At 42.6% G+C, this 17,285-nt stretch overlaps 1 protein-coding gene across 1 annotated transcript in view; it reads left to right on the top strand.

Moving 5' to 3' along the window:
* Positions 1-14,967, top strand: part of LOC145405022 (uncharacterized) — a 105,017-nt gene extending 90,050 nt beyond the window's left edge. The window contains 8 exon segments of the mRNA XM_080276522.1: positions 3,944-4,069; positions 7,092-7,226; positions 10,779-11,028; positions 11,735-11,912; positions 12,267-12,382; positions 12,541-12,651; positions 12,736-14,174; positions 14,205-14,967. Of these exon segments, the coding sequence (XP_080132648.1) occupies positions 3,944-4,069; positions 7,092-7,226; positions 10,779-11,028; positions 11,735-11,912; positions 12,267-12,382; positions 12,541-12,651; positions 12,736-14,174; positions 14,205-14,967 (3,118 nt within the window).
* Positions 14,968-17,285: the final 2,318 nt, after the last annotated feature.

Here is a 17,285-nt window from a genome sequence, read left to right as displayed (position 1 = left end):
CGTTCCTATATTTGGCGCGCATTCTATCGATCCTCACTTGTTTATATGACGCCGACACTTGTGATGCGGCGGGGTAGGAGGGGGGGACTTGTGTATATCCGGTTCTCTGACTAAATTCTCCCCTTTCTTCCTCTTTCTGTTTTACTTGTCTCCCTCCATTACCTTCTCTTTCCGTCCCACATCATTTTGGTTTAGTTCTTGTCCTCTTCTTTCCTTTATCAGCTTCTCTCCTCTTCGCCTCTTCGTTTCCTTTATCAACCTTTATCTTCCCTTTTTCTATACGCCTCTTCGTCTGTCAGCTTCTTTCTCTCATCTTTATCGTCTTCCCTATGCCTTTTTCTCTTCCTTTATCAGCTTTATTTTTTCTCTTGTATCTTCTCTCCCCATTTCCTCTTCCCATATGATCTCTTCCTTCTTCCCTCGTCCGTTATCAGCTTCACCCCATTGATCCTTTCTCAGCTCTCCACTTCCTTTACCAACCCTTCCTCCCTCCTCTTGTATATCCGTTTTCTTCCAGTTTCCTCTTCCTTTATCAGTTATTCTCCCTGCTTTCCCCTCCTCCCTCCCGTTTCTCTAATTTAACCTTCTCTCCCCTTTCAATTTCCCGTGTTTTCATTTACTTCCTTCCTGCGCTTGTCGATTCTCTTTTGTTAGCATTCGTGTTTCGCTTTTTTCTCGCTTCCGTTATGCTGCCTTGCGTATTCCGTCGTTACTTTTATTTTTGTGTTAACTTTTTGTTTCCTTCTGTTTTTGTCCAAGTTTTTATTCCCAATTCATTTTGGCGATGTTTCCCTCCCCCCTTCAAATCCATTCACATTTTCTGTTCACTCGTTTTCATATTCCCGTTATTATTATTATTATTATTATTATTATTATTATTATTATTATTATTTAGGCTGTTTTGTCCATTTTTGTTATTCCCTTATCCACGAGAGAGAGAAGAGAATTTTATTTCGGCTGTGATCCTCCTGTCACAGCCATGTCATATTTTTTTATCAAGATTTTCTGTCGCTTGAGCGAGTCAACACGACGTCAGACGAAAAAATCCTGAAGTGTTTTCTTGTTTTCTTTTTAAAATCTTCCTCTTTCCCCCCCCCCCACCTCTTATCTTTCACGTGTCTCCACCCTGCTGCCTTTATTTATTTATCATTCACATAGACTGCAGTAGAAAGACTTTTAAAAAATACGGCCTTGTTTTAGTTTTTTTTTTTTTTTGTGCTATTTTGCTTTGCTTGGACCGATAGCAGTCAATGCATAAGTGTTCGTCCGTTATACAGTATACGGCTCACTGGACTTGGGAGGAATAATTAGTTTTTTTTAGTATACTTATTTTTGTATATGTTTCACTTGTTTATGTATTTATCTTTGTGTATTTGAAAATAATATTGGAACGAGGATATTGGTAACGAGGCGAAACGTTGCGTCAGATGAGGAACGGCTGTTATTAACTCCTAATACGAACTTTTCCGTCCTTGATACAAGCCATTAAGCGAGATTAAGTGGGGATATTAATACAATCCTTTTGACATTAATAGCTGCCATTAGATTTAGAGGTGGATGTAGCGAAAATAAACCATTGCACATTGCCTCTGATAGTTCCTCGGATTTCTTGTGGTTTTCCCTGTCATAGTAATCTGAGGAATTGGAATAATGATGATTGGTGAAGAAAATAGGACTACGGTGATGATGATTAGTGAAAACATGATAGTAAAATTGTTAGTTATTATTATTATTATTTATTCCTGTTTTTGAATGGACGAAATTAAACAAACGATACGAGAAAAGCCAAGTTAACTCCTTCATTAGATACAGTATTACCAGGCTACCTCCAGACGATTTTCTTCAGCTTAAAGACCGTAGTGAAGGGATTGGTCAGCATTAACCCCTTCAGCATGATTATTTTACCAGATTTGTGTAATAGGGAGATTGTCAGACGATTTTCATAAGCGTAGGGAACATGAAATAAAATATCTGAGGAAGGTTGGTGTCGCGCTAGGAGGGGGTCGTTACTGAGTAGGGGCAAAAATCTTAATGATCCCCTCAGGAGGAGTCACTCTTCACAGGATGCTGCGTCAGGCTAAATGGATCCAATTATTTGAGACCAGATAGGACCAGTTCAGTAGTTGTTGAATCGATGTTAATAGGCCCCCCCCCTCTCCCTCTCTCTCTCTCTCTCCCTCTCTCTCTCTCCTTCCTTTATCCTCACCCTTCTACTCTTTTGTATCTTTTTCCTTCTTTCTGTACTTCCCTCCCTTTCTTTTCAGTGTATCTCCCTTTTTTCTTTCCTTCCATCTTTTCCTCATACTTCTTCCTGTTTTTCTTCCCTCCCCTCCAGTCTCCCCCTCTCCTTTTTTCCGTCTCTGCACCTCTCCCTCGCTTCCTCTCCATTTTCATTCTCGTCTCTCTTCCTCCCCCCTCCTCTTGCTATTTTTTCTGCTCTCTCTCTCTCTCTCTCTCTCTCTCTCTCTCTCTCTCTCTCTCTCTCTCTCTCTCTCTTTCCAGTGATAAATTATTTGTATTTACTGTTCATCCTAAAGTCATGTTAACATAACATGAATTTATAAGTAACCTTTGGCAGACTAAAACTGGTTACACATTGAATACACTCTGATTATGATGGATTTTGCCAGAAGCTAATAAAGTAAAAAAAATGGGGCGGTTACGTATTTTTAGCTCGAGTTTGCATTCAATGTTAACTACGACTCATTGCGTTTCCTAATATCTGACAAGCATCCAGAGTTGTATGTATTAATTTGATCCTGATAGGTACATGTAAATGCCAGTTTTAGGAGTATATATATTAAATTACGGACATTTATTACAGGCAGTTTTGTTAATTATGGTTATTTTAGCTATTTATGGGATGCAGAACTCGATTTTCTAGTTACGCTTCTTGTGTAATGTGTTCCTTGAAATTTACATGATTTTTTGGACTAATTACATTTGTTCGCCTTTATACAATATTCTGGGATAACGAGATATTGTCAGATGTGTGCTGTAACAGGATATACTTGTCATTATCAGATAGGATAAATAATAAATAGTGAAGGTAGTGATGTATAATAGACGTAGGCAACTGGGTGGCGGCGGGGCCCAACTGAGGAACACGACGTCGCGCGCCAAGTTTAAATGTCGCTCGCTCCTAAGATGTTTTGATTGGCCTTATTTTTTTTCTTGAATTCTCTGATATTATTCTTACTATTATGGTTATTACGTTTATATATATTGCAGTTAAGACGTTGTCGTGTTAATTAATAAAGAAAGATACGTTTTCTCTACCAGCTTATTAGAACAGTGACATTTTGTTAACTCTTCTCAGTTCATTTTTGTGCACGGTTTTGATTATTCTGTAGTAAGTTACAATGAAATGAAACTCACCCCCCCCCCCAAATATAGATGAAAGGTATGCATGATGTGTCTGCAGGCTGCCAAGCGTCTAGTTGGTATTTTAATCTTCAGATACAGAAAGACAGGCTATGTGCTCAAGGTATATATCTGGTGTGTTACTGGCAGCATATTAGATAGTCTCAGTGATTATTTCATTTCCTTGCTGGTATATAAACATTGGATCTATCTAAGCATATACTGTGAAATGCCCAATCCCTGAGTTCATCCTGGCTTACCAATTAAACCTTTCAGTTACATTAGCCCAACTTTGCCAACATCATCATCATCATCATTGTTAGAATTATAGGGTTCATAAGGGGAAAAAAAAAAAAAACTTGTAACTCCCCCAAAAGTCTTCTCTCTCACAACAACTTTTCATCACTCCCTTCCAATATAAACACTGGGTATCCTCCCAAAATAATGTAGGTATACAGAATAGAAATTGAATTAGATACATATACTAACAGAGAGAAAGAGAGAGATAGTAGAAGAATTACAGTAAGTACATATACTAGAGAGAGAGAGAGAGATGTATAATGTGTTGTTTTTGTTTCAGCATGTCGAGCAAGTGTTTGGTGGAGAGTGTGCTGCAGCAGGTGGGGCAGCTGTCCGACGTGGAGAAGTTCCTGCTCTACCTCAAGCTGCCTGTGGGACGGCCTCCGGACACAGACCCTCTCAAGCAGTAAGACCTGCAATCATCATTTACCCTGTGGTGTTGTCTTTATTATCATTATTATTATTATTACTACTACTACTACTGCTACTACTGTACTGTTATTATTGTTTTTTTAGATATACACACATTTTTAATTTGTTGATTATGGGGGGACGAATTTATTTAACATCCAAGCCGTAAGAAGCACAACCGTCATTTACCCACTGTTGTCAGTTTTTTACAGTTATACACACATACTGTTATTAATTTATTGTAGCCTCTTGAATATAGAGGGATGATTTTATTTTAACCTTTAATTTAGCAGAACCACCCCAGAACTTAGACCCACACAAGCAGTAGGATGCACAAACACCATTAATGTATGTTTTTCCCATTTTACCACATACACTGTTATTTGACCATTTAAACTGCCAGGAATTGATATTGTTTTTGTCTTTAGAATGATCCCTTGACACTGGTCCATTCATATAGTCATCCACCAAACCCAGGATTGATATGGTTGTTAATATGTAGCATATTTATTGCTATTTACACAGTTACCAGCACACTGTTATGAATTAATTGTAAACTTCTTTTTTTTTATGGAGTAATCTTTGGACTCGGTTCCACTCAGACAGGAAGGCTTAACCACCATTTCTTTTCTTTTATCGCTTATTTGTTATTTTTACACCTGCACCCAGTTTTTTATTTATTTTTTATGTACAGTATTTTTTTTTTTTTGTATTTTTATTTTTACACTTGTACCCAGTTACTTTTTGCTGTTATTGGTAAACTCATACTGCTAGGAATTGATGTACTGTACTTGCCTGTAGTACATTGCAGTATTGTGCTTCATGCAGTAATTATACAATATTGTGTTGTTACTGGGCTTTGCATCACCACTTTTATTTATTTTTTTTCAGTTATACTGGCTGATTCGTACCTTGTTGTGCAGGGGTTTTATTTGTAATACATATATACAGTACTGTACAGGTAAATATTGAACCGTAGTTATCCCAGTTTTCTTTGCTGCAGTACAGTGTCAGTATCATATTACAATAAACCTTTGTGATAACCAGGTAGCACACATTGTGAACCCAGATGTACTCAGGTGATAACAGTACATTATGTGTTACAGAGTACAGTATACAGCACAGAAAAGGGTCAGTGGCCGCTGTAGGGAACTCTTGGTATACTTGGATGTCACGTTTCTCACTGTGAATACTGCCACCAAACAAAACTTTCTCCTACTCCTAAGAATTCTGAATATCTTTCTAGTTAAGGATCAACAGACTAACATGAGGGGAAAAGGGGGTTGGGCCAGACCTATTTACAGCCATATCCAGGGTCTGGCAGCGCTGCTTATTAGAACCAAAGTCTGAACTACGATGAAGTAAAAAGCTTATGATCAGGCGGAGGAAGAACAAGAGATGGGGATATTCTACGTTATTCATTCCTTTGCCTTCCCACAAAAAGAAATATTTACAAAAGAGAATTGACTGATAATTTGTTTGTGATCCTGAGTTCAAGGCTTTAGCACAGGTACTGTACTGTATTGTTATCATCTTGAAAATATGAGATCATTTTTACCTGAGTAGACCCCAGTCAGTATCCTCTAATATTTATATCAATCCATCTGTATCTGTGTACCTACATGTCTATCTGTTTATCTATTTGTACTGTATATCTGTCCAACCTTCCGTCTGTCTGTCATTCGGTCTATAAACACAAACTATAATACAATATTGTGGGGCAGCTTGTTCATTTAAGCACCTTCATCACTGCTGTGCCATTAGAAAGGGTAGATTGTACCTGTTGTTCCCTCTCGTTGCTGTTCCCTTTTTTCAGTGAGATCAAAGACTCATGGGTCAGGGTGGCGAAGCAGTAGATTATGCAGAACAGTGAGCTGGGTGAAAGCAGAACTATATGGCTGCACAGTCTCATTTTAGTGTGAATGAATCTTGCCACTGTGAGGAATGTTTAAGATTACTTTTTGCCTGGCCGAGTTACACATAAACCCAACTTTTTTTAACTTTATGACAATGGTACCCCTCTGTTTTACTCACCATTGCTCATCGTCATTATGGTGCTGCCTTGTTTGTTTTATTTTTGCACACCAAACAGACATGCATACCAGAAAGGAGTACATGAAGGCTGCATTTAACTCGTCTTCAGAAACTCTCTCCATGTTTACAAAATGTTGAGGTAGTACTCTCTCCGTGTCTATAAATGTTGAGGTAGTACCAAGTATAGTATGAACTTAAAAAATAAATAAATAAAAAATAAAATAATAATATAATAAATAAGGGTTGATTATGATAGGAGTGGGGTTGGTGGAGGATTAGTGCCCCTCCCTGTAAAACAATTAACTCTAAGCCGTTGGCCACCCCGTTTGGGATACATGGCGTCTGGCAATGAATGAATGATAGGTAAGCCCTCATTATGCATCGCATATTATTTTTTTTACATAATTTTTTTTTGCTTCAAGTTCACTGTAAATTATAGAAAAATTGCCTGTTAAAGTTCCAAGTTTACCAGTAAATCCGATTCACCAGTTTCCCCATCAGCATCAGTTGTACGGAAAAGTTGTGATATTCTGAAGGACGTCCTTGCCTTAAGGGAACTGTATAATGAGGACTGACTATTCTGTGCATATCTCCCTGCCTCTCCCTTCCTTAACCCCCTATGACCATGATGTATTAATTCAGTTCATTCTTGTTGTCACTGAAGATGGCATTTAGAGGTGGGGAGGCCTTTTGAGCTGGAGGGGTAAAGCTGTTGCCTTAATTAACCCCTTCAGTACTAAAGATCCTTCCCAGATTGACAAAAATTATTTGGAGGAAGCCAACAGTAAGCAAAAACAAAAGCATAACAAAAATAAAATAGATATTAAGTACTGTAAAAATAAAAGCAAAAAATAATAATAAAAATAAAAATGAGGTGTTAGAAGAAAGAGAAAAAATACATCATGGGATTCCAGGGTCTAACAAGCTCCTTCTGTCCGCCCCCATATGGTATTAAACTTCTCGCTCCCCTGCCTTATCCCCAGTGCCCCTCCCCCCAGGCCGCTGAATCCGCTGGGCAGCCGCTGCGAGATCCAGCTCACCATCAACTGGATCCGCACCCACCTCGAGATGAACAGCGAGGTCTCCCTCCCCAAGCGAGAGGTTTACAACGAGTACATGTGAGTATCGGGTTTGGTTTGGGTGGGGTGGTGGGGGTGTTTTGGAGGAATGTGGTGTTGTTTTGTGTGTGTTTGTGTGTTTGTTTACCATATCTCACCCATTTCTTTGACTCCCATATTAACATGCTAGAGGCTAGGGTGTAATATCCAAATAAATCATTATGGAGGAGACTGTGACGCATCCTATGGCACTTAGTAGAGATTACTGCCCATAAATTCAGATTCCAGAGATGTAGCTTCACCCTCGCCCCTCCATCAAGCATGTACCTTCATGAGTGGCATAATAGTTATCTATCATCAAGTGCACTAGACTTTGGAAGATAAATTTTAGCCTCAGGCACTTAAAGCCACGAGGGTGATAAGAATTTGGATGTTTTTACAGTAAGGCGAGATGGTACAAGTACGTATTCAACATCGAATACTCTGGATGTGTTCTTGGAAACTATCCCTGCTTCTCGCCATGGCAAGGGCTGTCAGCCGCAAGGGAACATCAGTCCACTGCACGGGATGGCCCTGCAGGGACAGTTGCTTGCCAGTGGTTGATGGGTCTGCTCAGCCAGACAGACTGGGGTTGATTAACAACGGCAGCAACAACCATGCCAGTGAATTTGCATGAAGTGACAGTCAGGTTCCAGTTTCTCATATGTTAAAAAATATACAACAGTACATTGTTTCAGTTTGCCTTGATACTGAAAGATGTTTTTTTTCTAGTGCCTATAAAATGATTTTAGAATGAACTATCATATATTTTAAGTCCTTAGCTATTACAGTACTTCTTTAATTTTGTCTAGCCCATGCAGTTCAATGTTTCTGTTACCCAGTACCCTGTGATCATAACAGATTCCCATCATTAAGGCCTGAGGTGCACCCCTGTGTTGCTAAACATATATAATATTGTTCTGGATTGCAACATCAAAATACACAGCACCATCAGCCTGTTATTATATTAACTTTTATAAAATTTTGATTTTGCTTAAGTCCACATTGAATTGTAATAAAATTCCCTCATAAATATCCATTGTTATCTGCAAATCTGATTTCCTGACTTCCCCAAATTTCCAGTACCAGTTGTTTGAGAAAAATTGTGATAATTTGGACCACATTGCATTTTTACTGTATAAACAGCAACATTTTAGAGGCACTGACCTTTTCTCTTCCTGTTTCTCCCATCCTTTCTGTCTCTGTTTATTAGTCTTCTTTCCACTTCAGATGGCCTTACACTGAGTGACAAGCTGTATGGTTACCTGTAACTCAGTAAACCATTTACAACACTGGAGGGTAACCACATAGCCAAATATTGGGGTGACGTGAAGCCTGCTGTGAGGCTTCTGTTAATTTGGTGGAGAGATGCAAATGTGACGTCCACCTAAGAACCCCATACTTGCCCGTGGTTGATGTGTGCGCTTAATCAGGTGGACTGAGGTGCACAACAAGCGCAAATTAAGAAAGAAAACTGACTGTAATGTTAGGGATGCTGTTATTAATTTTCCTTTTCATCATCAATATCCAAGTCTTGGGTTGAGGTAGAGTCCCAAAAAAAAAAAAAAAAAAAAAAAAAAAAAAAAAAAAGGTAGAATGAGATATTAACCAAGGTTTGTGTGATTGAATGAGCCACACTCCCATTCATTCACCATGGAAGCCCCTGGAATCCTGGCTTCACCTGCTTCAGGGGGCTGTAATGGTGAGTGAAATGGGAGTTAACTTTAATAACCCCTTCACTATACAGCCCTTATGTTTTAGGTTATGCTTGATACTTCCAGATATCATGCCAGAGGAGTTAATGAAGATTGTTTATCATCTCTAGAATTCATTAAGTTTTTCCTCAGCTGAGCACAGTTGTCTTGGAGAGTGAAGAATGTGATATAGAAGCAGTCCCAGGGCTGGAGGGATAAAGCAGCACTCTCTCTCTCTCTCTCTCTCTCTCATTTTATTACCATCTTTCCATCTTGAATGTCAGGTTGTAACAACAGATTAGATTTTTTTTTTTTTTTGATACTTTTTTAATATCTGACAAAGGTCCGTAAGCTCTTTTAGCTCAGTCGATGGCCAGTTGTGGTCAGACTGGAAGGGGACGATTTGACTAGTAACCAAGGAGACTCATTCCTGTTTCATAACTCAGGCTCAACAAATTTCATGCAGTCCCAACATCACAGTCCAGCCGTGAGTGGCTTAGTTCCATCAGATTAAAGAGAGAGAGAGAGAATATAATGCTAGTCATAAGGCAGTGCTGTGGGAGAGGCGTAGATTGTTTTTTTCCTTTTTCATATATATATATATATATATATATATATATATATATATAAAGTTACAAAAGGACAAAAATGAGGTCCACATTGAGGTGAAAGGAACATTGATACCTATAAAGTTTATTTCCATTTTCCTCCAGTTTACAGTAACAGCTTTATTTTAAGAAGTTGTTATTTTGGAAGGTATGTGATCAGGATAGAGAGACTGACTAGGAGGGTGTATGTGAGTGAGGGGAAGGAGAGACTGAGGAGGAGATGGATGGGGTGGAGAGGTTCTGTTTAGGAGAGGTGGGTGTGAGTTGGAGACAGGGCAGTCTGATGGCAAAAGACAGGGTGACGTGGAGGTGATTCATTTGTAGCCACCCCTTGCAGGGTTAATGTGTCTGGATGTAAATAGATTCAGTGGATAGATAAGAGAGGATTTTTAAGCCATGGGGGTCAGGTGCAGACTTCACTAACCTCTTGAGCGAGTAATAAATTTTGTGTGTAATGAATGAAAAGTGTTTAAAATAATGTCTGTGGGGTGATGAGGTTAGTGGATACAGTAAAAACATTGACCGATTTATGTATGATCACGGCATGAGGCTGTACACAGAGCCACTGTAATTTTTAACTCAGCCCAAGGACTTCTTCATATTGCTCCCCTAAGACAGTTTTTGCTTGCTTTGGGAGGAACTTGTGGGGTTAGAAGCAGTACCCATCATACTCCTCAAAAATGAAAGATCTCAGAGCAAAATAATTACTAGTATAGTTAGGTGGGAACATAATACAGTACATTTAGTATATCCAGAGAAGATGTACCCAGGCTAATGATGTTAATGAGAGTCCATGATGCTCAATCTAGACATTACTGCAGCCTAAACAGCGTGGAGGCACTAAGTGTGGCTGATAGATAGACTGTGTGACCTTAGCCCCAAACCCCTGTAACATAAATAGGGTTATGTGGGAGGAATTTGCTGTTTTGTGCTTTATTGTTTTTCTTAGGAAGGAACCTGGGTTGTAAAAGGGTTTACTTTATTTGCTTGGGTGTTATTGTTCTCCTGAAAGACCTTGTGTATCTTAAGAGGTAAACCATCTCAGTCTGATGATGTGTTTTTCATTTAATCATACTGTCACCACAATTTCATTCAACTTTGAAGGGTCTGTGGTAGTGAAGGGGTTGGTTAAGGCTGTATCTAAACTCATTAGTTAATTCAGTCTTCCTAAAGGCTGAACAAATTGTCTGGGGATAGAAAGAATATTATTATGTCCAGATTGAGGTGGTTAATTTGATTCTATTATACTGACCCTTTCCTCCTCCCCCCAGGCACTACTGCAACCTCAACAACATCAAGGCGCTGAGCACAGCAGACTTTGGCAAGGTGATGAAGCAGGTGTTCCCGGGGGTGCGGCCGCGGCGGCTGGGGCAGCGTGGGGCATCCAAATACTGCTACTCTGGCCTGCGTAAGAAGTGGGCACTCACGCCACCCGACCTCCCGGATCTTTCACTCGGCATGGGGAAGGGATCGGGGGTGAGTTAGCTTGGTGGTGGTTGGTTAGGTTTGACTAGTGTTAAAGTCTGCAGTTAGGTTAGGTTAGAGGGGGTTACGGGTACAGTATATGTAATCCAGATACTGCCACTTTGGCCTGTGCTGGAAGTGAGCACTCATACGGTTCAACCCCCTAGACCTCTCACTCAGCAGGGACGAGGATTCAGGAGTGAGTTTGTGGGATATTATTGGGTTAGGTTAGTTAGGTAGGTAGTGTTAGGTTAAGTTTCGTTAGGTAAGGTAGTGTTAGGTAGCCTCAGGTCTCTATAGTTACATTAGGTTAGGTTAGGATTGTAGTTAGGTAGTACTAGGTAGCTGCAGGTATTTAATGTGGCAGCCATAGGTTACAAGTTAGGTGTTCAGTCATACATCCACAGCGTGGTTTATTAAAAATATTTTACATGCTTTATGCCTTCCTGGAATTGGACATAGATTTATCACGTTAGTTCATGCCATCCCCACAGTACCAACCAGGGCATTGATTTACAAACACATGTGTGATCACTTTCCTGTTCTCATTAATTTTTTAAAAGGACAAACAAAATTAACCCTCGCTCCCTTCTCTTCCTAGACAGTTTTAGGAAGAACTTGTATGGTATCTTATCTTCAGTCTCAGACTCCATGCAGGGAGTAAGATGGGACTAGGTATTTCCTCCACTCCCTCTCACCAATGTAACTGACAGCCATTCCTCCACAGTTGGACCCGAATGGAGGTGATGGGTCAGGGCTGGAGGAGGAGGGTGAGGTAGAGCGGGCAGCCTCATCCCTGGTGCTGGAGTGGGCCGAGAAGCTGTGTTCCGTCAAGTTCGAGAGTGTGCGAGACTTGGCCCTCCACCTCGTCCACAAGAACTATGTGGATAATCGTTCCGTCGCAGCCTTCACTCTCCTCTCCCTGGCCGACCACAAACAGGGTATGTATATGATGTGGGTGGAAGACTGGGTGAGTGAGGGTGGATTGCTGTTTGAAGTGTGGATGATGAGAGGTATAGGACAGCACTGTAAATGTCATGGGGCGGTGTTTATGGCACTGCAAATGTTTTTTAGGCAGTCACAGAGTCAATTTATTGCTGTGGAAACCTTTTTAGATGTATATTCATTAATTGCGGACTTTACTACATGTGGGTGTGTCTGTTACCTAACACTCATAAAAAAATAAGAGATGACTATAATATATACATAAATAGCGGTATATTCAGTACGTACTGCTACTCATGTTAATCCCTTTAACCTGAGGACATAATTTTCATTACTGTTGTTACTTGCAGGTGTAATGGTGAGTGGGGGTGTAGGTGGTGGCGGGAAGCACCGGGAGACGCAGCTGCAGCTACAACGCAAACTGCAGGAGCGGGAACACATCAGGGAACAGAAGCGCAAGTTGCAGGTATATTCGCTGCTTTTGGTTTTATGCTTACTTTGATTTTTTTTTCCTGATCTGGGTTATACATTCAGTTTATTTTTATTCTGGATTCTGCATCATATAATCCTTAAATGGAAAAAAATCAGGATAATGTCCAGGTTCTGAGTATGCCGTCATTGCAGGAACATCAGCCAGGTGTGGGTCGTTGCAGCGAGCGTCCAAAGTCCCGTCGCCGGAGTGGGGCGTCGCGCCACCCCTCTGGCGACACCCCCACCACCCCTACACCCCCCACCCTCCCCAATGGCACCCCCACCACCCCCACGAAGCTCAGTCCCCCTGTCACAACCCCTTCTGCTACCTCCAATGGGACTTGCGAGGGAGGTTTGGGGTTGGGTCTGGGCCTGGTTAATGGAGGGGAGGTGCCCAGTCTAACAAACATCAAGCAGGAGCACGAACAGACTCTTGATTTCTTAGATTCCCTCACTGATGACAAAATTATTGGCTCCAAGATAGCTCCCGATGCTCCCACCCTCACTGCCCGCAAAGCCTGCCCCACGCTTGGAGCCGGGGCAGAGGCTAGAAAAGCAGGGGGTGGTGGCAAGGCTGGTGTGTCCAAAGCCAATCCCTCATCAAAAAAGACATTTATTTACATGCCCTCTGCTGCCCCCAAACCCACATCTCCTAAGTATAAAGCCATCCAACCCAAAGCCGGGGAGAGTGGGGCTGTGGTAGGAGGTGGGCTGGTAGGGGGAGGGGCATCTCAGTGGACAGACTTGCTAAGTGGGGCAGTGGGTGCAGAGGATGTGTGCCAACCCCGGAATGATGCCATGTCAGGTGGGATGGGTGGTGTTGTTAAGGAGATGCAGCCCCAGCAGATCCCTCAGCCCCCACAGCAGGTCCTCAGTGTTGTGGGTGGCAATGCAGGGGTAGGGATGGCAGGGAACAGCATGGGGGGGCAGGAGGCAGAGGATGAGCTTAGCCAGTATTGTAATAAAGGGGGTGAGCTGGATGATATACAGAAGAACACCCAGCTGTCTGAGCTGCGTAAGTTACTCCAGCGCAATCTTCCTGCTGCCCCGGCCCAGGGTGGAGCTGGAGGCAGAGTGGGCGATATGTTGGAGCCAGATGGTACGGGGGTGGGAGGGATGAGGCGGCGGGTGAGCTTTCAGCCGGCGCTCGATGGGGGTGACACCCTTAATCCTCTGGTGGGTGGGCAGATGGTAGGTTCGGTTCCCCCCAGTCCTAACACCCGTCGCACTCAGTTCAACTTCATGCCCATCACCACAGGGGACCAGCCTCAGGGGGCATCCCAGTGCTCTTCCGCCAATGCTTCCCCCTTCATGTCCCCCCGCAACACCCCACTGCCCCGCTCCCGACACAACTCTGGCACCACCAACTCTACGTACGTCACGCCTCGTTCCACTCCCTTCACCCCTGATCAGCCATCCCAGTTGCCCACCTCAGAGACCTGCACCCCCTTCATGTCCCCCATCACCACGCCGCTTTTCCCACGATCCCGCCACAACTCTAGCCAGAATCTGCGCACTCCTTACACCCCCACCTGCCGCTCCAGACACTCTTCCGGTGCCCCCACCTTCCGCCACAATCCGTATCCCTGCGAGGACGGGTCAGGGCGGCGCGGGGGCAAGTTTAGGTCTCGACACTCCTCAGGCAGCGTGCCCCAGTCTCCGTCCTCTGCCCCATTGTCCCCGATGGTGCAGGATGGATCAGTGTTGCCCCACCATGACTCTGCCGGGCTTCAGCTGCCATCATCGTCCATGCTACACCATATGCTGAAGAGCAAACCACAGGCTGCGTCGGGGCCGGGAACAGGATCAGGAGTGAGTGGGGGCATGAACGAGCTTCGTCGGCGGCACATGTCGGCCGGACCCACCATCCATTATCAGTCCCAACCACCTCCCTTCCCTCCTGACCCTCTGTCTCAGGAGGTGTCCAGTGTGCTGACTGGTGCCCCTCCTGGCCCCTCCGGTAACCGACCCCAGTCTGTGCCTCTCCTACAGATGCTGACGGCTCCAACATGTCCAGAGGCCTTCCCTAAATCCCAGCCCAATACCCCCCTGGCAGGGCAGCAGTTTACTTTTACAGACTTGTGTAGCAGCAGCCAGTCTGCCTCATATGCCCCAACACCAGTGCCCTCAGAATACTCGGACTTCCCACTTGACATTGACCCCATGCTGGATGTAGGGTTACCGACGGACCCCAGTCCTGTTGGCCTGGACTCCATTGAACCACTCCAGCAATCCTCAGTCCAGGCACCAGACCTTTCAGCTCTGACAGACCCATTAAATGTCCCTCCCAATGTTAACCCATTCTCCAGTGATTACCGGAATGATGCTGGCGGGAGTGATGTTGCCAGCTCATGTCTGGGTCGGATGAGTGGAGACAGTGTGGGTGGTGATGGCGGGGGACAAGAGCCTCTGCTGGGGTCAAACTCGATGCTCACCCTCAATGCGCTCAACCGGCCTGACCTGAGCCTGGAGGGGAGTGGGTCAGGGGGAGGGTTGGAGGAGGACTTCCAGCCAACCCTGGGTGATCTCGGGGATCAGGAGGTGTTCAACTCCTTGGTGCTGGAAGTCAACAAAGACTGACACCACTCAGCCAGCTGGGCACAATACCTCACCTAGCCCAGCACCTGCCCATCTCCCAAGGCCATGGGGCATATTCTCATTGGTTAACTGAATGAATTTAGGAATGCCTTCACTTAGTCATGGTATCTTGTTGGTTTTATTCAGTTTTGGGGAGGTGTTTCAAAGTGGAGGGAATGGTTATAGCCATAATTGATCCCTTCATAACTTAAGAGCCCTCCTGAGTTGAATGAGTCCTGTGGTGATAACCTGAGTAAAATGAAATATACATCATCATAATGAAGGAGTTGAGGAGGCTCCTTTGCACATCTTCCTTACTAGTTTATGCATCTGGCACATTATGTCTTTCAAGTTATTTGTGCTGTCTGTAACACTAAAAATAATACACACCAGATAAAGGCATAATGACTTGTAATGATCAAAATAAAACACTCAGAAAGTGTTGAGAAGCTTCCTGATAGAATGAGAATATGAACCAACCTCCAGTAAAAGAACATGGGATGTCACCTTGCTGGATGCGACACCAACATCACATCCAGCACCTTCCCACTCCCCATCAGCATGCTGTGTGCCGCACCACTTGGCAGCATGGCAAGAGATATCACCTCACAAGATTTGACACCAACACACAAACACCGCATCATTGAACTGTTGTGTTGTCTGCTGTAACACAACAGCGAGCCATCACAGTCAGCGCCACCAACTCGGCTGTGCCAACCCCAGTACTACCAAGTTATGTGCTGTTTGGTGTTGACCCCTTCAATCAGATGTGCATTTTTTATTTTATTTATTTATTTATATTTTTTAGCTTCCTACCATGGCCAACCTCCATACACGATTGCATAAGAAGCATTGGGTCATTTGATTAGAGCTGACTTGGCCTCATGACAATAAATTAAGTTTACAGGAGACGCCTGATAGTGAGGGGGTTAATGAAGGCCATATCTGTCCCCTCAGATTCAAAAAGTATCTCTTAAACAGGATAAAATTATGTGACGATTGCAAGACTACTAAAAATATGATAGTAAAGAGGTTAATTAGTACCCACCAACACTAGAAATGCCTCCATATCATCTAGCAGAAATATAAAATGTCAGAAAATACCACACACGTAGCCCATTTGCCAGTAAGAGGAAGAGACAGTGAAGCAAGAGATGGGGCTTACAGTGTGGTGGTGACATTGTTTAACTTAGTATGGTAACTATCTTTTCTTTCACTTTTTATTGAATGTGAGGATGATGTATACAGTTTCATTTCACTTGCATAAAAGAGTGAAGCTGTAATCAAGGCAGTTCCCTCCAGATGAAGCTACTCCAAAAAAAAAAAAAAAGTTTCAGTACAGTTGATCTTTTAAAAAATCAGTACAGCCTACTGATATAATTATACAAAATATATGGAAAAATTTAGAACTCCATGTAATATGTACCTTACTCCTTATGACCAAAATGCAGTCAGTAATTTGCTAGCAGAACTTGTTTATTGATAGCAAAACATGGGTCAGTCTGTACTGTAATCACATATCCATCAGCTGTTCATAATGTACAGACCTGGATAGGTATCAGCTATGTACGTTTTCTCATACATTGGTACGTCAGATATGAAGTACTTACTTAGTTTTGCAGCCTTATTTTTGGATATTACACAGACCAAACGTAACAATAAATATGCAAGCCAAGAAAGCCACATACTTTTTTTCCCTATTAGCCAAGGCTAAGGCTAAAGAATGCCAAAGTCTGGATGAAATGTTGTGGCTTTCAAGTGTAAGTTAGGTCTTGTTAGGTTTGATCTGTGTGATATTCGTAAGGAAGCCTGTGTAACTAAGCATAGTAATTACCAAATGTGATACAAGTTTTCCCAGTTTTGTAGGTGATATGGCTTTGTGGCTCCTACGCTCCTCATGGGGCAACATAGGATTGGATGATAGGTGGATAATGCCAGAGACAGGAGCAAAACAGTATCATAACTGGAGGTCACAGAAACCAGTATAATGATTTTGTAACATGGGGTCATTGATGGCAGAAGGTCTAGTTAACTTTTTTGGTACATTTTGATGTGTTCTTTATTTAATTCTTCCTGCCACTAGACAATTTCATTCATCTTAAGGAGAGACATATGGCTGTGTAGGGGTTAGTTGAAGCTTTTTAACCCCTTCTCTGTAGTGTCTCTCAGAAAAGTGAATATAATCATCAAGAAGCAGCAGAAACAAAATACCCTACAGTAAAAAAAAGATGTCACCACGATGGGAGGAATAATATGTTACAGGAAGTCTGTGAGATGTTAGTGATGGCAAAAGGTTAATTATTTTGTAACAGGAGGTAATT

This window comes from Coenobita brevimanus, chromosome 65, assembly GCF_032717465.1.
Source record: "Coenobita brevimanus isolate Jiangsu-jjx chromosome 65, ASM3271746v2, whole genome shotgun sequence".
Lineage (NCBI taxonomy): Eukaryota > Metazoa > Arthropoda > Malacostraca > Decapoda > Coenobitidae > Coenobita > Coenobita brevimanus.
The sequence above is the reverse complement of the archived record's forward strand: the minus strand, read 5'-3'. Positions and strand labels throughout refer to the sequence as shown.